We start from the raw sequence: 19,798 nt of genomic DNA, 5'->3' as shown, positions 1-19,798 counted from the left end.
TTCGTTCTCTTGGGATTATGCTGCCACATAAAGGAGCTCAGGCCAGACTACTGAATAAGAAATAAGCTTTCTTGGACTTTCCAGCCCAGCCCAGCCACCAGCTGAGTCAGCCCATGCCGCATGGAGCAGAAAACCTGCCCAGCAGAGCCCTGCCTGAATTCTTAACCTACAGACTCGTGAAAAATAATAGACTGCTGTTGCTTGAAGTCACTGAATTTGGGATGCTTTATTATACAGCAATGGATACCCGTAACCACCTCACTGGAATTAATTTCCATTCTTGCAGGCCCAGTGTCTTAATGGATATAGAAAGCCTGCAGCAGCCAGGGAATGCAGCGTAAACTCAGATTCTGCTTAGCGCTAGAATAAGGAATGTGGGGGTGACATGAGGCGGTTTAATGAGTTTCCCTTCTGGCCACTGAGTCTCCCTCTGGGGAGCACAGCTGGACGGTGGGCCAAGTGGTGATCAAAGGTTTAGATACTCCCTTGGGCAGAAGCAAAGAGGCTCTGATCTGCTGCGTTTTTCTGGGGCTCCCTGGGTTGGGGGGGCTCGTCTCCAGAAAAACTGCCTCAGGAAGGCAGCACCTCCTGGGTGTTCTGAGGTGTGTGTCCCCTGGAAATCTCAAGAGGCACAGGAGCATGGAGACCAGCTATGGACGTACGAACAGGTTAATAAGATCTGAAAGAAACAAAATCAGCATGGAAGGAGTCCCGGCTTCTTGCTCCCAAAATGTCCCCTTCAAGCCTGAGCTTTTAAAATGTCCATGTTCTGCAGTCTAGAAATGTGGGGTCAGACCTTCAGGAAAGACACTTAATAGCTCAGAGAATAATTCTGCGGGATGTAAATCTCCACTTTGCTTGATCTTAGGCAAGTGACAACCTCATTAGCCAAATGGGGATGATAACAGCACCTACTTATCAGGGCTGAGAAAAGCAGTTAAAGGGTTAACCCATACGATGTTTTAGGCTCAGTCTTTGGCACATAGTAAGTGCTCAATAAATGGTAGCCCTTATGATGATTATTTATTATGCTCAGGAATAATGACTGCCCACCTCTCTAGATGGCTTTCACTCAGATAACAGGAAAGAGGATTTGGCAGCCCAGAGCTGGGTGTGTGGACCCAGAAGGGGACACAGATACATCCACAAATTTAACGTAGTTAGAGGAACTCAGCCGCTCAGAGAGGGGCAGCCAACCACAAGGCATGGGTCCTCCAGCAAACGCCCCCCAATACTGAGGCTCACACTGACCCGCCTTATTGGGTGGTGGAGGACCTAAGGCTCCCAAAGCTTATTCACTGAGAGCCCCAGATTTGAAGTGGGGGCCCCGATGACGCCCTGTTTCCAGCCTCGCTCCGTGTCTGATGTGTGGCTTTGCTTGTCTCTGATCCTCTCCCAGGAAGGATGGGGAGAACTGGAACGAGGGCAGGTTTGGGCTCATAAGACACAAATAGCCCTGGGTTTGCCAACGAGGGCTCCCTGAGGGGAGAGAGCAGGGAAACAGCACAGCCAGAACTGTCCTCTCGGCTCTGGCAGAAACACAGCATCTCGGCAAGGGGAGATTCTGTCACCAAGCGCTTGGCCCCGGCTTCCCTGGGAGCCCCTCCAGTCGCCTTTGGCGGAACCCTGGGGCTGCTGGAATTCCAGGACTTGCCAAACGGGAGTCTCAGGGCACAATTCTAGAATGGAGATCCCGGCCACTGTCAAAAACTGAGCTTCCACAGCAGATTCATTGTTCAGTGATGGCCACCATTTACTGAGCAGGTGCTCTGGGCCAGGCACCACGCTGCTTCTTTGCATGTTAAACACTCATTGAGAAGTGTGTGTTAATGCTCTCCCCGCTTTGCTAATGAGGAAACTGAGGTACAGGGGGGTAAGTGGCTTACCTAAGTTCACACAGGGGGTACATGGTAGACCTGGAATCTGAACCCAGGTCTTTCTGATTTGGGGACCCCAGTGATTAACCATCATGTCACCAGGTTAGTCGAGGGCAGTATCACAAGACATGAAGGACAAGGTAGGGAACCCATCTACCGTGTTCTAGAATGTTCAAGCTAGACTCTTCTCAGTCCACAGAGACCCCCACCCCTCAACTTCACCCCCAGAGACAGACCAATGGTCGTGTTTATATAACATGGGCAGCACAGCTGATTGGCTGAGAGACAGAGAGCACCTGCCATAAGCCAGCCAATCAGAGCCTTCCCTGGGAATTTGGACCCTGGACTACAACATCCTCAACTGTCCAGCCTCTTGGCCACAGGAGATGTAGCAAGAAATTAGGAGGCAGCATCATCTGACATATTTACTCAATAAATATTTTACTGCACACCTACTATGTACCAGGCTCTGGGGAGTCAGTGGTGAACAAAATAGGCCCTTGGGAACCTTATCATCTAACATGGAGAGACAGGCAATCATCGAGGTACATACGTAAATATAAAATATGTCGGCTGGTGGTAAGTGCTGTGCAGGGAAATGGCTGAGAGGAATTCTTGCTTCTAAGTATCAATCTTTAACATGTATACCTCTGTTTTCTGCAAGGTGCAGGCAGTGAACACACACACAGGCACATGTACCCATACTCTCACACACACACACACACACACACACACACACAATCACACACCTCCAGCCTGGACAACTCCCCACTCCTGATCCATCTTTTAAAGAGCAAAGTGAAAACTCAACCCTGTAAGCAGTCCCCTCAAAGACCAATCCCTTCAGCAACCTCACAAGGAGGCAGACACTGGCCATGGCGGGTCCTTGTCATTTGTCAGCAGCACCCCTGATCTCCCCAGTCTGCCCAGAGTTATCTGCAGAGGCTCAGATCAAAGGCACCCACGTCCTGCATGTCTAACATCATTATCCATCCAACAGCCTCCTGAACCCCAAGCTGAGTGTGCGGGCGAGGAGACAAACTGGCACCTCAGTGCCTAAACCTCTGCAAGCAGTTGGCAAAGGCGGCCCTTGGCACGAAGGCCCATGCCCCCCCATTTCTCATTTCAGGGTCCAGTCTTGGAGGACCGCTTGGTGGCCCTGGCAGCCAGAGCTCCCACCTGTGCCCAGAGCTTCCCCCCCCCACAACACGCTTCCTCTCCTGTTCTCTGTCACCCCCCCTTCACTCCTCTGCTCCGAAGATCACCCACATTCCCCCACGCCACTCCTCTCAAGCCCCCCACAAACCGCTTCCCCTCTCTCCAGCACTGTCCCTGCTCACGGATTTAGTCACTGTCACACCCATTACGCATCCTTCTTATATCCCTCGCTTCTCTCCCATACACATTTTTTAAATCTCTGCCCTCTGAACTCCACTTTTTTCCTTCTTCCTGCCACTTATTAAACATGAAGGATTACCAGGGCGGGAAACCGCAGTTATACCATTTTACTTGTTCCAGGCAACAATCCCGTGGGTAATTACTGGTATTCTCCCCATCCCACTAGTGAGTGAACTGAGGCTCAGAGAGGTGGTGTGTGCTCAGGGTCCACAGCGGGCGGGCGGGGAGCTGGGATGGACCCCGGGCCTTTGAGCCCAGACCCACCAGGTGAACACGCGCCACCTGCTGTCACACTGGCCTCCCTTTCAGCACTGATATCCCCAGGTCTCTTAAATAATGCACGTCGGGGGTGCCCTCCGCTTTCCATACTGCCCCGACACACACCCTCTCTCCTTACCTCGCCGCTACATGGCCTGTGTCTCTAGGAAACATTTCTGTACAGCTGAAATGGGCTCACACACCCCTCCAGCTTCCAATGACAATTTCCTTCATCCGTATCGGAAGGTCCCCCATTCTCCCTCTCTAATGCACGCCCAGATGAGAAACGCCCTCCCGGGCCAGTCCCCCGGTCTACCCTCTCCTCTGCCAGCTCTCCAACCTCAAGTGACCAGGATTCCAGTTCTGCCTGGGTGGGTGTCCTGCTGGGTCATGGGTGGCAAAGCGGAAAGGCAGCCCCGCCCCAAGCAGCACAACCTCCTGGGCCCCACACCCGTGGCTCTCCGAATGGATGGGAAGTGTCGGGCCTCACCCGATCCGCTCCTGCTCCATCGCTTCCATTTTCTCGGCTCGCGCAATCACCCTGTTGATAATCTCCTTCTCCTCATCTGTCAGCTCTTCCTGCTTCCTCTGTCTGTCGGGTTGACCACCGGGGTGGACGGACCAGCCCGCCTGGAGCCTGAAAGGCAATTTTGGAAGGCGTGAGGCTGGCCAGGGAGCCACGTGGGTGGTGTAGAGCGGTGGGTCGGCCCCAGTCCCTAGGGCCCGGGAAACCTCAATTCACACCCTTGCTGGGAAACTCCAATGGCTGGGAGGCTCAGGCCAAAGAATCGTCTCTCTCAGAGCCTCGGTTTGCCCATCAGGACAATGGGTTTATTTTCACTGTGTGCTTAGCACATGGCAGACACTCCATCAGCCACATCTGCAGGAGGCTCCCAGAAACCTGGAGGGTAATGGTGTTCTCAGAAAAAGACTGCAGATAGACTCCTACCACTGGAATGGAACCAATTCTGGGAGGAAGGTCTGAAGCCCTGGGTTCCCAGGGGACCCCAGCCCTTGCCTGGCACCAAGATGTTTGATTTGAGCCACAGATTCCTTAAAATATAAGTTTAAACTAGTTGCCAACTAGGTTTATAAAAATCCCTTGATGTCACTAAACATCCACATTTCCAGCCTCAAAAGTTTCTGGAACGTTTTGAGTTTCAACCTGTGTTCTTGGATTTTCTTTAAAAAAAAAAAAAAAGCAGACATGGATATAGCACCCACTGGGTACCCTCATTACCGCATCACCTCATTTAATCCTCACAACAGCCCTACAAGACAGGGATTGTTACTGTCCATATCGTCGGCAGCCGTCCGTCTCGAGAGACGATGGTGTAGCTTCTTAAGAGTCTATCTGCACCGCCGAGAATGGCTGTGCAGTCCAACTCGGGAGTGACACGGTATCTGTCTCCTCCCGTGTTGAATCGACATCTTGCGATGACGCTGGAGTGTCCTCTCCAGTGAAGCTGAAGCTACAGAGCCTGGGCAGGGTGATATGGAGGGTCTGCTGTTGCCCATGCAGCAGACCCCCCCTCTCTTCGCAGCTGAAGGGTCCAAGGGAAAGACGGAGTCAATACAGCTTGGCTTCAGGTGCGCCGCAGGAGTTGCCGGTGTTGACTACAACGTCAAACCGCCTTAGGGACTCCGGCTCCGGATTTTCTGTCGGGGTTTACTCCCTTAGCCTTTCCCCTGAAGAGGTATGCCGCAAGGCAGCGGAGGTTTTTTGGAGTCAGAGTTTTCCTTCTCTGATGTACCCTGACTGGAAGATCGAACCAGCGACACTTAGCTCGCAGGCCGACGCTCAATCCACTGAGCTAAACCAGCCAGGGGTATACTGTCCATATACTGGTGAGGAAACTCCCATATGGAGAAATGAGACCACTTGCCCAAGGTTATGTGGCTAGGAAGCGGCAGAGGTGGGATTCGAACCTAGGCAGCCTATGCACTTAACCTCCACAGTAGAGAGAGGACTGAGTGCCTGCCTACGTAGCCCCGGTGACGCAGAGGCTCAGAGGCTGCTGGGTGGAGAGCTGTGGTCTGTGGCACATTATGATCATCTCCACTAATGACAGGTCCACGCCCCAGGGCACTGAGGCATGTCACCCGAGCGGAATGCAGGGTTAAATACCACTAGAAATTCTGGGCCGTGTTAGGGAGAATGAAACAGTAACTAGGAATCCTCCAGAGCCGGCACCCCATTAGCTGCAAGCCGCTATTACTTCCCCCACTCTAATCTTGTCAGCGGGCATGAAATTGCTTTTTGACACTCAGTGCTGGAAATTTAAAAGCCCCGTCTTCCCCACTGCCTCCTCTGCCATCCTCCGGTCCTAGCTGGTTTGTACTAAAGAGGAGAGAAGGAGGAGCTTGGAGGCAAAGGGAAGCCGAGGTCCGGGCAGATGTTACAGAAGTTATTGGGAGCAAGGGGAGGGGGTGAAATTCTGGTGGAAACACACCTTGCCTGGGAGCCAGGGCCTTTGGGGATGAACAGATGCTAAACGCCCTCAGACCCCTTGCTCAAGGTCCTCCAGTGGCTTCTCGTTGACATCAAATAAAACTCAGAACTGCACAGAGGTTGCACAATGTGAGGAGTATGCTAAACGCCACCAACCTGTGACCGTAAAGTGGTCGATTGTATGTGCTGTGAATTTTACCTTAAGAGAAATAGCAGTCAGTCCTCCTGCCCATATGCAAAGGCCTCCCTAATTGGTCCTTAACCTGCCTCCATCCTCATCACCCTTCACTTCACTCCGGCCTCACTGGCCTCCCTGCTCTTGAACACCAAAACCTTGCTGGTACCTCAGGGCCTTTGCACTTGCTGCACCCATTCCAGGAACACATCTCCCTACATCTCCCCATGGACGGCTCCTTCTCATCATTCAAATCTCAGTTTAAATGTCAGCTCCTTGGGGAGGCCTTCTGTGATCCCCCATTGCCCAGGTTCCCCTTCTTCACTGCACCCATCATTAATTCAAATTATCTTTTTAAAAAATGTGTTGTATAAAGAAGAAGAAAAAAAAGGAGGCAGAGGAGGAGGAGAAGGGAATCTTTGTCAATCTGATGGGTTTACAACAATTCCCATTAAGGTTTTATTTTCTATATGCTCCTTCTCTGTTTTGATTAATAAAACAAGATTCCTTTTTGCTTGAAAAAAAAATTGAGTTGTTTACCTGTTTACTGCCTCTTCTCCCCGCCCCCGCATCAGAATGAGGGATCCAGAAGGGCAGAGCCTTACCTAAGTCTGAGTCACTACAGTGTCCAAGAGTAAGGAGGCACAGAATGTTTTTGAATAGAAGAGATATTAAATGTCTAATTTTAAGTGTGACCCACAGGGAGATGGAAGCAATGGAGGTGACTTAGTTTAGGGGACCAGGGAGAGTGCCCTGAGGATTCGCTGGGATGCTGGTGAAGCTTCAAGGTGGGAGCCTTGTTTGCACCTGCCCCTTTAATTATATAAGCTTTAGGCCCCACAAAGCTATGGCTGGCCCCGGCTGAGACCCCAAAGATAAGCTGGAGTTGGTGAGGGGGAGCCAGAGGAAGAGACCAGAAGTGGCAGAGGGGTGGTCTTCACGCAGACCTGGAGTTGAGAAAGCGGGCAGTGTGCCTGCAGAAGCAAAGAATGATCAATGTGGTAACCAGCCCACACGGTCCCCAGGGGTACCTGCCCGCAACCCACTCCCCCGTAGTCACACCCAAAGCAAACAGAGGGAAATAAGATGGTTTTTCAAACTGAAGCCTTTGTTCTCAAGGGAGACACTGGGCCTGTCTGGGCCTCCCTTGGGCTGGGGAGCACTATAAGCATGGGGACCTCAGGAAGGCTACTGTGACAATCTGGTGGCTTCCTTGTTAAAAGCCTCAGGGCACAGGATTCCAGTATTGGAGTCTCTTGTTCGAGACCAAAGCTGTAGAGCAAAGTACCGCTTTCTTGAACAAGTTACTCAGAGCAGTGTATCTAGTCTATAAAATACCCAAAGGGCCTACTGAGCACCAACCTGGCCCTCCCTGACCTGGAAGAGTTCAAGGTTGGAAATCTGCATCTGTCGCTTATCAGCAGTGTGTACTGGGATTCTGCACCACTCTGAACGGCAGTTTCTGGATCTGGTAAGTGAAAACGATTTCATGTCTGTTTCCTGCTGGGACCCTCCGAGGCTGCATGAGGACAGACCCCCGGCTGACTGGCTGAGACAGGTGAGCGCAGAGAGGGCTGGCCTGTCTCCACTCTTACAGACTTAGCATGAGGCTCCTGGAGAAACACTGAAGGGCACCTGCCTCCTATTCCCCCAAAGTGTCTAAGCCACAGTTTTCAAACTTCTCTCTGAGAGCTGCAGGGGAGTGGGCCACAGAGGGACAGGGCGGGCAGGGAAATAGGTCCTCTGTCCTCCCGTCAGCCAGATGGCAAGGCTGGGTTCCCAACGCTAACAATGCACGGATACCAGTAAAGAAAATCAAAAGAAAAGATTTAAAGACTTAAGACTTGATATTTACTAAAAGTATGAAATATGTGTTATTGCATTGCTGATCAATACTTCTAAGTGTCTGTGCCCTTTGCCATGTGAATTTTAAATGGCCTTCACCGAAGAGTCAGAATCTATTGCCCTACCCCTTGAATCCTGCCTGGACTTATGACTTGCTTTGGTTAGTAAAAGGCAGATGAGTGATGGTACGCCATTCCTGAAGCTAAGCCTGAAAAAGCCTTGTGTGTCTCTGCTTACTCTCTGACACCTCTGCCATGTCATGACAACAAGCCCAGGACAGAGTGTTGGAGGATGAGAGACAAGGGGAACAGAACTGAGTCATTCCAGCCACAGTCATCCTAGATCAGCCAACCCTTGGATGCATAAGCAGGTCCCGCCAAGATCAGCAGAGCCACAGGCTGAGCCCAGATTCCTGGAAATAAATCATTGTTCCAGGCCACTAAGTTTTTAAGATCATTTGTTACACAACAAAAACTAGCTGATACAGTATCCACTAGGACAGCAACCAGCAAAGGTGAAGTTTGTTGGACTCCCTACATTAACTTTACAGTTTGGTACTATTTTAAATTACAGTTGCACAAAGTTCACCATGATACGTTTAACACTCTCAGCTGCTAAAGGTCTTGATCCAGCTGCACTTTTTACCTGTCTCATCTATTTAGCTTCAGAATACAATATTATCCACAGAAAGAGCTTCACTGCTAACAGAAGTCTAAAGATCACTGCAACTGACTTGCTCATTTTCCAAATCCTTGCCTCTCAGAGGCGGGAAGGGAACCACGAAGAAACATATGTGGAGTGAGTATGGTCAGAGGCTCAAGAAACCAGCATCCTGGATATGCCTGATCGCCACCTGAATGTACCAGCTCAGGTGCATCTAGAGAGGATCAGAAGGAGCCCTCCCCAGCACCTGTGGCCCCTAATACAAAAGGAGTCAGTCCTGACTCCAAGTGGAAACACCTCACAGATGTTTCTCTCTGAAATACAGCCAAGGGCAGGCTCCCACCTCCTTTCTGCCTCCCACCTCAATTCTTCATTTCATGCTCACAATAGCCACGTAATAAATACCCACCAGATGTCTCTTTTAATAAATTATAACTCCCAAAAGGAGCGCCATGATGGAAGTGCTGTCGGGGCGCCGAGGCTCTGAAGCATTACACAGCAGCGCTGTGCAGAAAATTAATCCTTTTTCATTGCCTTCTTCTTTCTATCCTTCCCCCCAGGACTCCGGCATAGGCAGGTGTCAGCAGGAAGTCGCATTACAGCTCAGTGACTGATATTTTAATGAATCCTGAAGGAAAGGATGGGGAAGGACAGGCAGCCACACCACAAAATGTTTTATACCTGCCCTGCTGGTATAAAGGCCCTTTGGGCTGAAATTTACGCTGGCCAGACCAAAGGGGTCCACAGGAATGCTGTGGTCACCCTGCCCTCTTCTGAATGCTAAGGGAATTTAGGGTTCCTCCTAATCTGTTATCAAGCCAGACTGAGTATCGTTTGGTTCTTCTAAAATTCCACGCACACATTCATACTTGGACTTTGCCCATGCCGTTCCCCTAGCTGGAACTCCTCTGTCTCTTCTTGACCTTGCTCTACCTTCACTTGGTCTCATCTTACATTTCACTTCCCCCATCATGACCCCCAAAGTCTGGGCTAAGTGCCCCTCCTGTGCTTTCTCAGCCCGCTGTGACTCTGCTATCAGAGGTCCTTGCACGCTGGAGTATGTTTGTTGGCAACTGGCTGTTTGTTTGATTGCAGACCCCTCTAGACACATACTCATACTTTGCTATCCCTGTATTCCTGGTACGCAAGACAGTGCTTGATGCATAGCAGAGAGTTGGTAAATATTTGTTAATGAAGGCAGGGAGGGAGGAGGGAGGAAGGAAGAGGGGGAACAGGGAGTGAAGGAGGATGACCTTCAGTATTCAGGAAGACTTTGTGAGCCTTCGGACCCTCTTGTGATGCTCATATTTATAATCCGACAATGTCTCAACGTCTCTCCCTGGCGTGTCTGAATAATATGTTCATGATATTCATAGAAAGCAGAGCTAGTCTGGCCAGAGTCTTACCAGCCACCCACAAGTGGTCTTTGGCAATCAGCTTGTCCAAAGCTTCCGTTTGACCGATGGAGAAACTGAGATACAGAAACAAGCAAACGATTTCCTGGGGTCACCTTATCGATATCAAGAAAATCTTTAGAGGATTCTGGGCCTGATGGTGTGGTCATTGGAGTCCAAAAAAGCTGAGAAAATTATGCAAATGCTATATACACACACATACACAATGTATATACACAGGGTATACATATATATTATGTATGAATATATGCATGTACAATGAATACAAACACACACAGGCTAAGGCAGCAATGTGATTCACACTTTCCTCTGGCTTTGCTCAGTTTCCAAAGCTTTCCTGTGCTTCTCATGGGATCCTACCACCCCTTGGTGAGGAGGGACAGGGCTGCCACGCGTGTCTTACAAAGGAGACAGCCAGGGCTCGAGGAGGTCAAGGGCGTGCCCAAGGCCACACTGACGTTGAATACCAGAGCAGGACTCAGCTGGGGCTTCCGACGCCAGCCCCGTGCTGGGCTTGTGGCTCCGCGGTAACACCCCCATCATGGGGAGGGCAGAACGACTTTCCGTGGTTTCTGGAGGTGCCCACACAACCGGAGCCCGGGGTGCTCAGCGGCCTGACCGTTCACGTACCGGGCCCAGCGACCCATCTGTCACACACGTTTGGGAGACAAATCCAATTTAAAACACACGAGTTGTGAGCAAAGCTAGGACCTCTGAGCCCAGGGCAGTTCCCTGGGAAGGCAGGCTGACCTCCCAGGAGGGGACAGGGACAATATGTAGAGCACGTAGCTTCCCACAAGCTCTGTTCTGCTCATCATCATCTTTTATCGACGGGGGCAGTTATCTGAGTTAACATTTTCTCAATCTCTGAACAGTGCCCTGAGGCAAATGCTGCAGAAGCAGGCACCGAGTGTCGATAAGCTGGCCGAAAGCCCACAAGTCACTGACAAGAACACAACCGAGGGCTCCTAAGGAACACTTTCCACCCTTTCATCGAGGTATTTCTGTGGCTCTGACAGGTGTGGCTCAGTGGGCTGGGCGTTGTTTTACAAAGCAAAAGGCCACCAGTTCGATTCCTGGTCAGGGCACAAGCCTGGGTTGTGGGTTCAGTCCCTTGTCAGGCCCGTAGGAGAGGCAACCGATTGATGTTTCTCTCCCTCTTTCTCCCTCCCTTCCCCTCTCTCTAAAAGTAAATAAATAAAATCTTTAAAAAAAGATATTTTTTGAAATTTCATAGTTTTTTCTTTTCTCAAAAGGGTTTGTGCTTTTTTTCCATCACTTAAATTGCTGTAGATATGTAAAACTTGATAGCTCCTTTTTTAAACCATCTCTCTATAGGGGCAAGGCACTTTGATCTGGAAAGAGATACAATTCAGTTGATCAAAAAGTAAAATAGCATAAAATACTCACTGCTCTTTATCACTGAAGGAAGGCAGAGAAAGGAGAGAAAGAAAGAAAGAAAAAAGTCAGGAAAGAAATCTCATAACGATATCAAAACTGCCCAGATGCAAAACCACACAGTTCAATGACAGGGATCTACTTCCATTTCCCCCCAGTCATCACGATCTTATTCCGGCACATCTAAAACAAGGTTACTACAAGGCAGGCTTGGAGTGTCCACAGCTGTGAGTAAAGTGACCAATCAGTTCAGCTTATTAATGAACAGAGCTGATCATTTATGTATTTAAATACGGCAGTCCCTCTCCGTATTGCGGTTCACTTACCGCGGCCTCCCTGTATCACGGGGCTTTAAAAAATATTATATTTAATTATTTATCGGGGATTTTTCTCTATATTGCGGGATTTGGCAGTACTGTATACGTATGTTGTTAAAGTGACGTAGGTTTAAGAGTGTAGAATATGTTGAAGAACATAAGTAGTGTTTATAAAAGTGTGGAAAAGGTTAATGAGGGAGTGGGAAAGGTTAATAAGGGACTGGGAACGGTTTGTAAGTGTGTGGGAAGGGTTTAGGAAGCCTGAAAATATATATAAATACTAACATAAATGTAAGATTCCTACTTTGTGGATTTTCACCGCTCGCAGGGCAGGGTGAGGGGTGGGGCCTAGAACGTAATACCCGCGATAAGTGAGGGAATCCTGTATTGGGTTTGGGGCCCTAACGAGAGAGCCCATAATGCTAACAGGGCCAACACCATCCTTGGATTTTGTGGTTTCAAACCCTGGATGGTAACTGGATCAGCCAGAAGTAGAACTTTCATGCCCCAGTTTCGGGAAGCAAAGCTCCATTCTAGAAAGGACACTTACTAAGTGTACAACCACAGACGTACACCCACCATCAGTCCCTCTGTGTGCCTCAGTTTCCCCTTCTGCTCTCTGGCACGCTCTCATTTGCCGACTTACAAGCTATAGAGGGGCATCGATGTCCCAGCATTTCTCCCCACGTTTTGCCAACCTAAAGAGCTAAGCCACTTCCCTGCCGTCTTACAAAGCAGATGCAGGTACCCCTTTCAAACACCGGCACGTGTGTCGGGCACCACTGTTAGACACAAGGAGGCTGAGAAAGGGCGCATTTGAAAATCACAAAAGCAGTGAGTGTATCTGGCTAACCAGCAGTTAATGAAGACTAGATTTCTTAATTTCCTGGAGAAAGACATTAGCAGTATCTGCAGCCGACTAGATAGCATGTGTGATGACTATAATTCACCTATTAGCATTTATTGGAAAATAATTTTAATATCTGAAGAAAATGCAGGAGCAAGCCAGCTGGCCAGAACGCACTCAGAAAGCCAGGATGTTCCGCAGCAGCCCAGAAGCATTGTTAACGAAAGTGCAGCCTGGCTGTTTGAATAATTCTAATCTAATTGTAAAGCAAATTGTTTGGCTTTGTAGCCACTAAAGTAAACTCAGATGGATGCGATTTTAATTAACTGACATTTCAAAAATAAAATAGGTATTTTATCCCATCCACCCTTCAGGCAAGTGTTTATCTTACAGAGACACACTTTTTGGCTGATGGAATATTTCCTGCAGAATAATTTGGCTCCAAGGGGGCATCATGGGAAGGGCATGAGAGAGTAGCTGTTTCCTTTCAAAAAAGAAACCAACAGGGCTCGGTATTGTCTTCGAAAGTCTAAGACTCAGATTTTAGGTAGAAGTAAAGAGACAGGGGGGTTTGCATCCGAGAATATGGATGGACTCGCTATTTGGAGAGACCCCTTCCTGATGCATAACCAGGTCCTGGATAAGTTAGAGCAACACTCTTTCCATGCAGCTCTGGGATCAAGTAAGGGAATTCTCCCACAACTCTTCCCCTTTTCAAAATAAATAAACAAAAGAGACTTCATCAAAATAAAAATAACTTCCCTTCTTCAAAGACTGTTAACAAAAAAGAAAAGGCCAGGGTTGGACTGAGAAAATATTTGCAAAATGCATATCCAACAAAGGACTTTCATCTCTAACGTACAGAGAGAAAAAAAAAAAAAAAAACCCTACAAAACGAAATAACAAGAACTTAAATGACCTGTGTTAAAAATTAACAAAGTATCTGAACAGACAATTCAACAAAGAGGTTGTACGATGGGAAGTGACTGTAATGCAACATCGCAGTCATTAGGGAAATGCAGATTAAAGCCACTAAGAAACACCACTATTCACACACGAGAATGGTTAAAATGAAGAAGACTGATCATATCAAGTGCTGGAGAGCAGGTGGAGAAGCTGGAACTCTCATGCACTTCTGCCGGAAATTTAAAATGATACAACGAAGCTGAATAACAGTTTGGCAGTTTTTTCAAAAGTTAAACATACACCTCCCCCAGGACCTGCGCATTCCACTCCTAGGTAATGTACCCAAGAAAAATGACAGCACACGTCTCTGCAAAGTTTTAGCCGTTCTAGTCAAAAACTGGAAACAACCCAACATCCATCAACAGATAAATGAACAAACACGTGGTACCCACACCACGAAATATGCTTTTCATCAACGAAAAGGAACAAACTACTGAAATGCACAACAATATGGACGGATCATGAAGTAATTATTTCGAGTGAAAGAAGAGAAAGATCTATCCCGCCCAAAAGAGCAGACACTATATGATTCCATTCATATAAAATTCTAGCAAGGGTAAATTAATTTACAGTTACAGAAGGGAGCTGAGTGATTACCTGGGATGGAAGTGGCAGGGAGAGACAACAGGAGGGCCCGAGTATACACACACGTTTAAAAATGGCCTAACTGGACTGCAAATGTGTACTGTTGAAGATATGTTGGTTATACTTCTAAAACCAATTTTTTAAAAAGGTTTTTTAAAAAAACAGTAAACTGAATCCAACACAGGGAGCTATGAGCAGTTAGCGAATGTGAATACCAGCACTGTGTTCCAGAGGCTGACCTCGAGCTCCTAACGAGGCAGGAAAACCCAGTCCGAGCCCTCCCCCCCACCCCACCCCCCACCCGCCTCACTGAGCCGGGACCCTGCAAGTGAGCTCAGGTGCTCCGGGGTGAGCGGCACACCTGACTCCTGCTGGTAGCAAATGCTGATCTCTCTGCCGAAAGATACCCCCAAGAGATCCGCAAGATTCTCACAGATTGAGGTCACAATAAAAAATGACCAAGCGTTCAAAGGAACAAGTCATGACGTGGGATCGATAAGCGACTTCAGGCAGGGCTTGAAGCAGAGCGCGCCGGCCAATGTTTAACAGTTGAATCTGTGGCTGATTCCCAAAACCAATGGGATGTCACCTGTTGGTTTGTTCCCCAAATCAGGGGTGTGCAGGAGTGTCCCCCTGCACTGTATTTCATCATGCAGGTGCAGCAGACATAAGACAGAGAATAAAAAAGTGTAGTAAAAGAATTAAAAAGTGATTAATCTTGTGTTGAATATAACGTAATTGTCAAATTATATAACTTAATTTTTAATGATGGCCATGTTTAACAACAGGCTTGCAAAATTTCTGGAAACTGAACATCAGCTCTTAGGAGCCACAAAGGCACGGATCCAGCACACCACCGATTCAGGTATAATAATAGTCACTGGATACAGAACGTGGAGTCATTTTTACGTGAAATTTCCCAATTTTTAAATGAGCAGCCCCCAAAATTAAAAAACACACTTTGGTAAGTCAGTCATCTGGTGGCCTAAGTTTGCGGCCTCTGATCTAGTCCATCTTTCTTATTTGAGGAAACTGAGGCCCAGAGAGGGTAAGAGAGCTGCCTCTGATCACACAGTAAATCAATAGCTAAAACCTAGAACCAGAGCCAAGTCTAATTCTAACCGCCCCGTCAGTGCTCTGACCATTCACCAGGCCACCTCTAACCTGGGGCATGCAGCTCAGGGTTTCAGCTTGTTTTTCCAACCTTGCAAAGCAGTAAAATCAGTGGAGAAGTTTCCATGACAAAACTCCCACCTGGTTCCCTGTCCCCGACCCCAGGGAAGGAGACTCTAGTTCTTTGCTTGCTCTTCCTGTCCTCCTTCAAGGGGGAAACTCTCGGGACCCCAGTGACCCCACACAAGCCCCTCCCAGGAAGGCGCAGTGACTTACTTGGATTGAAGGGGTCGGTCACTGGGACACACCCAACGGCTAGAGCTGTTGCTGAAGACAGTGTCGGTCATGGCGGAAGTCCTGTTTCCTGGAAAATAGTAACCCAGAGAGGACATCACCCAAACCGTTATTTGGTCACTTCTTACTTCTCACGGCCCCACTCTGCGCCAAGCAGGGGACACAGAGGAGACAGGGACTTCACACAGCTTGTCCACCTTCCAGATGGGGAACCTTGGGCCCCAAGAGGGAGAGTTCCTGCTGGAGGTCACAGCTCCCTGTCGGCAGAAGTGGATCAGAGCTGAAGCTTCCTCCCTTGAGTCCACATTTTTATCTTTTTTAAAAAATTATTTATTGGTGAAAGAGAGAGAGAGACATCAATTTTTTGTTCCACGTCCTTATGCATTCATTGGTTGATTCTTGTAGGTGCCCTGACCAGGGATCGAACCTACAACCTTGGTGTATGGAGTTGGTGCCTAAGCAATTGAGCCATCTGGCCAGGGCCCCACATTCTTCTCATTCACAGACTCAAGGCCACATACCCAGCAGGGGTAGGGTCAGAGTTCCCAGGGACCCCAATTTCCCTGAAGGTCTAGTTACAGCACTGCCTTGTTTCCTAGGAAACTGAATAGGTAAGAACTTGGGAGAACAGGGGGAGAACTCTTCCCTATCCTACAGCCCATGGAATTAGCAAACCTTCGGGTGGGTGAAGCCAGAGGTGGGTAGGTCACGTCGCTGGACACGTGGGGGAGAAACCGCTTACAGAGAAGCCACTTTGCTCCCGTGTGATTAACATAAAGCTTCCCAGATTAATCTGATCACTTCATTGTTTCCACTTCAAAACCAGAAAGATGACTCCTATTGCGAAAGAAATTTGCCAGAAAAAATCGTAAGATCCCATTATCGCCCGTGCCAAGAGCTGGGCGAGGCTGGCCTATGCCCTCCGGGCCCTGCTGGGAGCCCAGAGCATCAGTCCCTGGTAATGAACTTCCTCGGCTGGCCCTGGGCTGGACTGCAGAGGGTTCATTTGAAAGCCTCGCCTCCTGCTTTGCTGCAGAGAAGAAGCAGGACCCTTGGAGGACCCTGGGAGGCCGGGGCTGGGGGGAGCTGGGGCAAGGGATGCAGACCCCCCAGGAACTCTGATCTCCAAATTCTGTTGCCCTCAAGGCCGAACGGGGCTTGCCCACCCTCTCCTGCTTTCAGCCACGCACACCGAGAATTCAGTTCCTATTAAGATTCTGCCTGCAAAGTCCAAACCCGCTGCTGATCACCCTACAGAAACCACCTGGCCCATTGCTCCAGCCCAGAAGCCACCCGCGCAGCACTGGTTATTCTAGCTTGGCCACCCAGGGCTCTCAAAGCCCTGAACAGCCCAGCACTGAACTTGACCCAGTCAACCAGGCCTGGGCCAGGAGCTGGGACTGCCTGAGCCATCGGGGCATTCAAGCAACCAGAAGACAGTCCCAGAGAGAGGAGGTCGGGTTCACAGGCAGATCCCGGCAGGGGGCATGTGGAATGCAGGTGCGGGGTAGGCATTGCAGACGCTATTGATGCCTTTGACAGGTGTCGTGTCTGACCCCAGCCTCTAGGAAAGGCAGCAGCCAGAGACTTGCCCTCAGCCAACAGAAGTGCTGCCTTGCCCAGAGATACCTGGGAGGCCATGCCCGTGCCAGGGGCAGCCCAGACTCAATGACTGACAGGGGAGAGGCTTAGAAGTGCAGCCTCCTTGTCTCAAGGCAGGGTGGCTCTGTGGTGCCAGGAGGTTCCAGGGTCGCCCCACCCGTGGGATCAGGCTGAGGCCAGACTCCAGCTGAGGCCACATCCAAGCCCAGTGTCTCCACTGTCCTGCCCTGAGCCCATCACTAGCACGAGAAACCCCATCTCAGGTTCTGTGTCTAAAGAACTCACACAAGGGTAGAAAGGGGAATCTCAGGAAAGTGGGTTCTGCCCTCAAGCTGGTTACGCCGCCCTGGGCAAAGCTCCTAACCATCTGCCAGCCTGACCTGGTGTGAGCCTGAGGTGATGTCCCACCTGCCTGCAGGTGACCCTCCATGAGGTCCAGCCGAGATCTCAGCTTTGAGAGGAGAAAGTCCAGGGCGAGCCTCTGACGTTTCCAGGCCACCCCCCACTTTCCCGTTGCCCCCTGAGAATCCCCATAATGGACCCAGGGAGGACCGGAGGAGGGAAACCAACCATTGGTACCAGGAGCCTCAGCAGAGATGTGTGCATTGGGTGAACAGCATAGGATTTCAGACCTGGGACCACAGCCCCTAACACACCCCAGCACTCGTGAAATGGCTGCCTATTGCACATAAGATTTAAGATCCCCTCTGTGACACCAAAGAACTGTCATGACCCTCTCGGCCTGCCACACCCCCTGGATCTCTGACCATGCTCCAGTCACACTGGCCTTTCTAGCCACCAGGCCGTGGCCTCTGCTGTTCTAGTCTCTGCTCAGATGTCCCCTCTTCCAAGATGCCTTCCCTGACTACACTCTCTAAGTCATCTCCTCGAACTCCATTACTTACGCTCACTGCACTGTTTCTTTTATAACATTTACCATGATTTGTTATTATTATTATTATCTCTCCACTTTTTTTTTTTTTTTTTTGAAGATCCATGAGAGCAGAACCCAGGTCTGTATTTGTTCGACAGCTGCACCTCTTGGGCACCCAGGGCCAGCTTCACGGCCTGTGGCCTCTGCAGTCATACAGTGCCCATGCACAGAAGGGTCCTGGGCTTAGATGGCCCTGCCCTTGGCTTAAGGCTCCGCTGTCACTGTCTTGAAATTCTTAATGCTTTTTGGACAAGGGGCCTTGCATTTCCACTTGGCAGCCAGCCAGTCCTGAGTATGACATTTAGTAGATGCTCAGTAAATCTTCAGTAAGTCGTAGAGCTCACTGTGAGCAGGGGGCACGGAACCAGCTTTCCTGTGAGTGGCAGGGCCAGTCCTTGCTCCAGCTCTGCCCATCTGCACTGCTTGGCACTAACCTTGACACCACCCTGCATCTTACTGCCTCAGGGACTCTGTCCCACACCCAGAAACGCCAGATTCAGAACCTCTCCTTCCTCCCTCTTCGCATTTTCCTCTGCCTACTTCTCCTCTGGCTCCTTTGGTAGTAGTTATCTGCTAAGGGCTGGGGCTGTGGCTCCATCCCCCAGAATCTCAGCAGGTTTTAGCCGAACTGAAAAACAACTCTTAGGACACACTTAGCTTCAGAGTCACAGCAGGTCTCTAAGTGCGACTCAGCAGGGGCTGGGCTGGGGGGTGGGGTGTGCTGGCCAGGGTTTTAGGTGGCACTTCAGGGCCCTGCAGGGAACCTGCATGAGCTCAGCTGTCTTCTTGGAGTTCAATGCCACAGTCAGCCCCCTCCCCACAAGCTCCACAGTCTTGGAACTGAACCAGCTGCTTCTCAGCAGGACACGCAGCCACCAGCCGGGACGGGGCCCAGGCAGTTCCATCTCTCTGGCTCTTTTCCTGCCCCTCCCCGCCTCCTGAGTCCAGCCCATGGCGGCTTGGTTAGAAGTCTAGACAAACTCACTCAGACTATCTGACGGGGTAGGGAATGCAACTTACATAAAGGTCTTCAAATGGGGGTGTAGTGGGGGTCCACGGACAGGATCCAGGCTGAAAGTGGGTTTTACTGGGCCCATGCAGTGTTTTTTTAAAGTAAAATTAAGCCAATACTTTAAAAGCAGAGGATTTAATTAGAAATATTTATAGAACACCTATTACTATGTGCCAGGCACTGGGGATGCAGCACTAACACAAACACAGAACTGGAAAACCACTGCTGCCCTGTCACGTTATTTACCTTCTACTGGGGAAGAGAGACAATAACCAAGTAAGCCAAATATAAAACCTATCAGCTGATGATGAGCACTTTAAAGATAAATAAAACAGGGAAAAGGGACTGGTGATCGAAAGGGATGGTTGACTTTAACTAGGTGATCAGAAGGGGCCTCTTGGAGAGGTGATATCTGAGCAAAGAGCTGAAGGGGGTAATGGACTAAGCCAGGTGGATATCTGAGGCAGAGCATTCCAGGCAGAGGGGAAAGCAAATGCAAAGGCCCTGGGGTGGGCATGTGTTGGAGAAATGGCGAGGAGGGGAGAGTGGAGCGAGCCAGGGGGAGATGGGTGGGAGCTGAGATCAGAGCAGTGATGGGGGCAGATCATAGGGACCACTCAGGCTCCAGGCTGATGCAGGAGCCAGGG

The 19,798-nt window shown here is 49.7% G+C and overlaps 1 protein-coding gene across 1 annotated transcript in view; it reads right to left on the bottom strand.

Moving 5' to 3' along the window:
• The window catches only part of RPH3A (rabphilin 3A), a 73,877-nt gene that overhangs the window by 34,935 nt on the left and 19,144 nt on the right, over window positions 1-19,798 (bottom strand). Inside the window, exons 3-4 of the mRNA XM_090291036.1 lie at window positions 15,586-15,673; window positions 4,024-4,170 (exon numbers count right to left, since the gene is read on the bottom strand). Coding sequence (XP_090147162.1) covers window positions 4,024-4,170; window positions 15,586-15,656 — 218 coding nt within the window. The 5' untranslated portion in view covers window positions 15,657-15,673. The remainder of the gene's footprint in view (window positions 1-4,023; window positions 4,171-15,585; window positions 15,674-19,798) is intronic.

The sequence above is a fragment of the Furipterus horrens genome, unplaced genomic scaffold (assembly GCF_987537825.1).
Source record: "Furipterus horrens unplaced genomic scaffold, mFurHor1.1.pri manual_scaffold_11, whole genome shotgun sequence".
Taxonomy (NCBI): domain Eukaryota; kingdom Metazoa; phylum Chordata; class Mammalia; order Chiroptera; family Furipteridae; genus Furipterus; species Furipterus horrens.
This window is presented reverse-complemented; position numbering and strand designations above follow the sequence as displayed.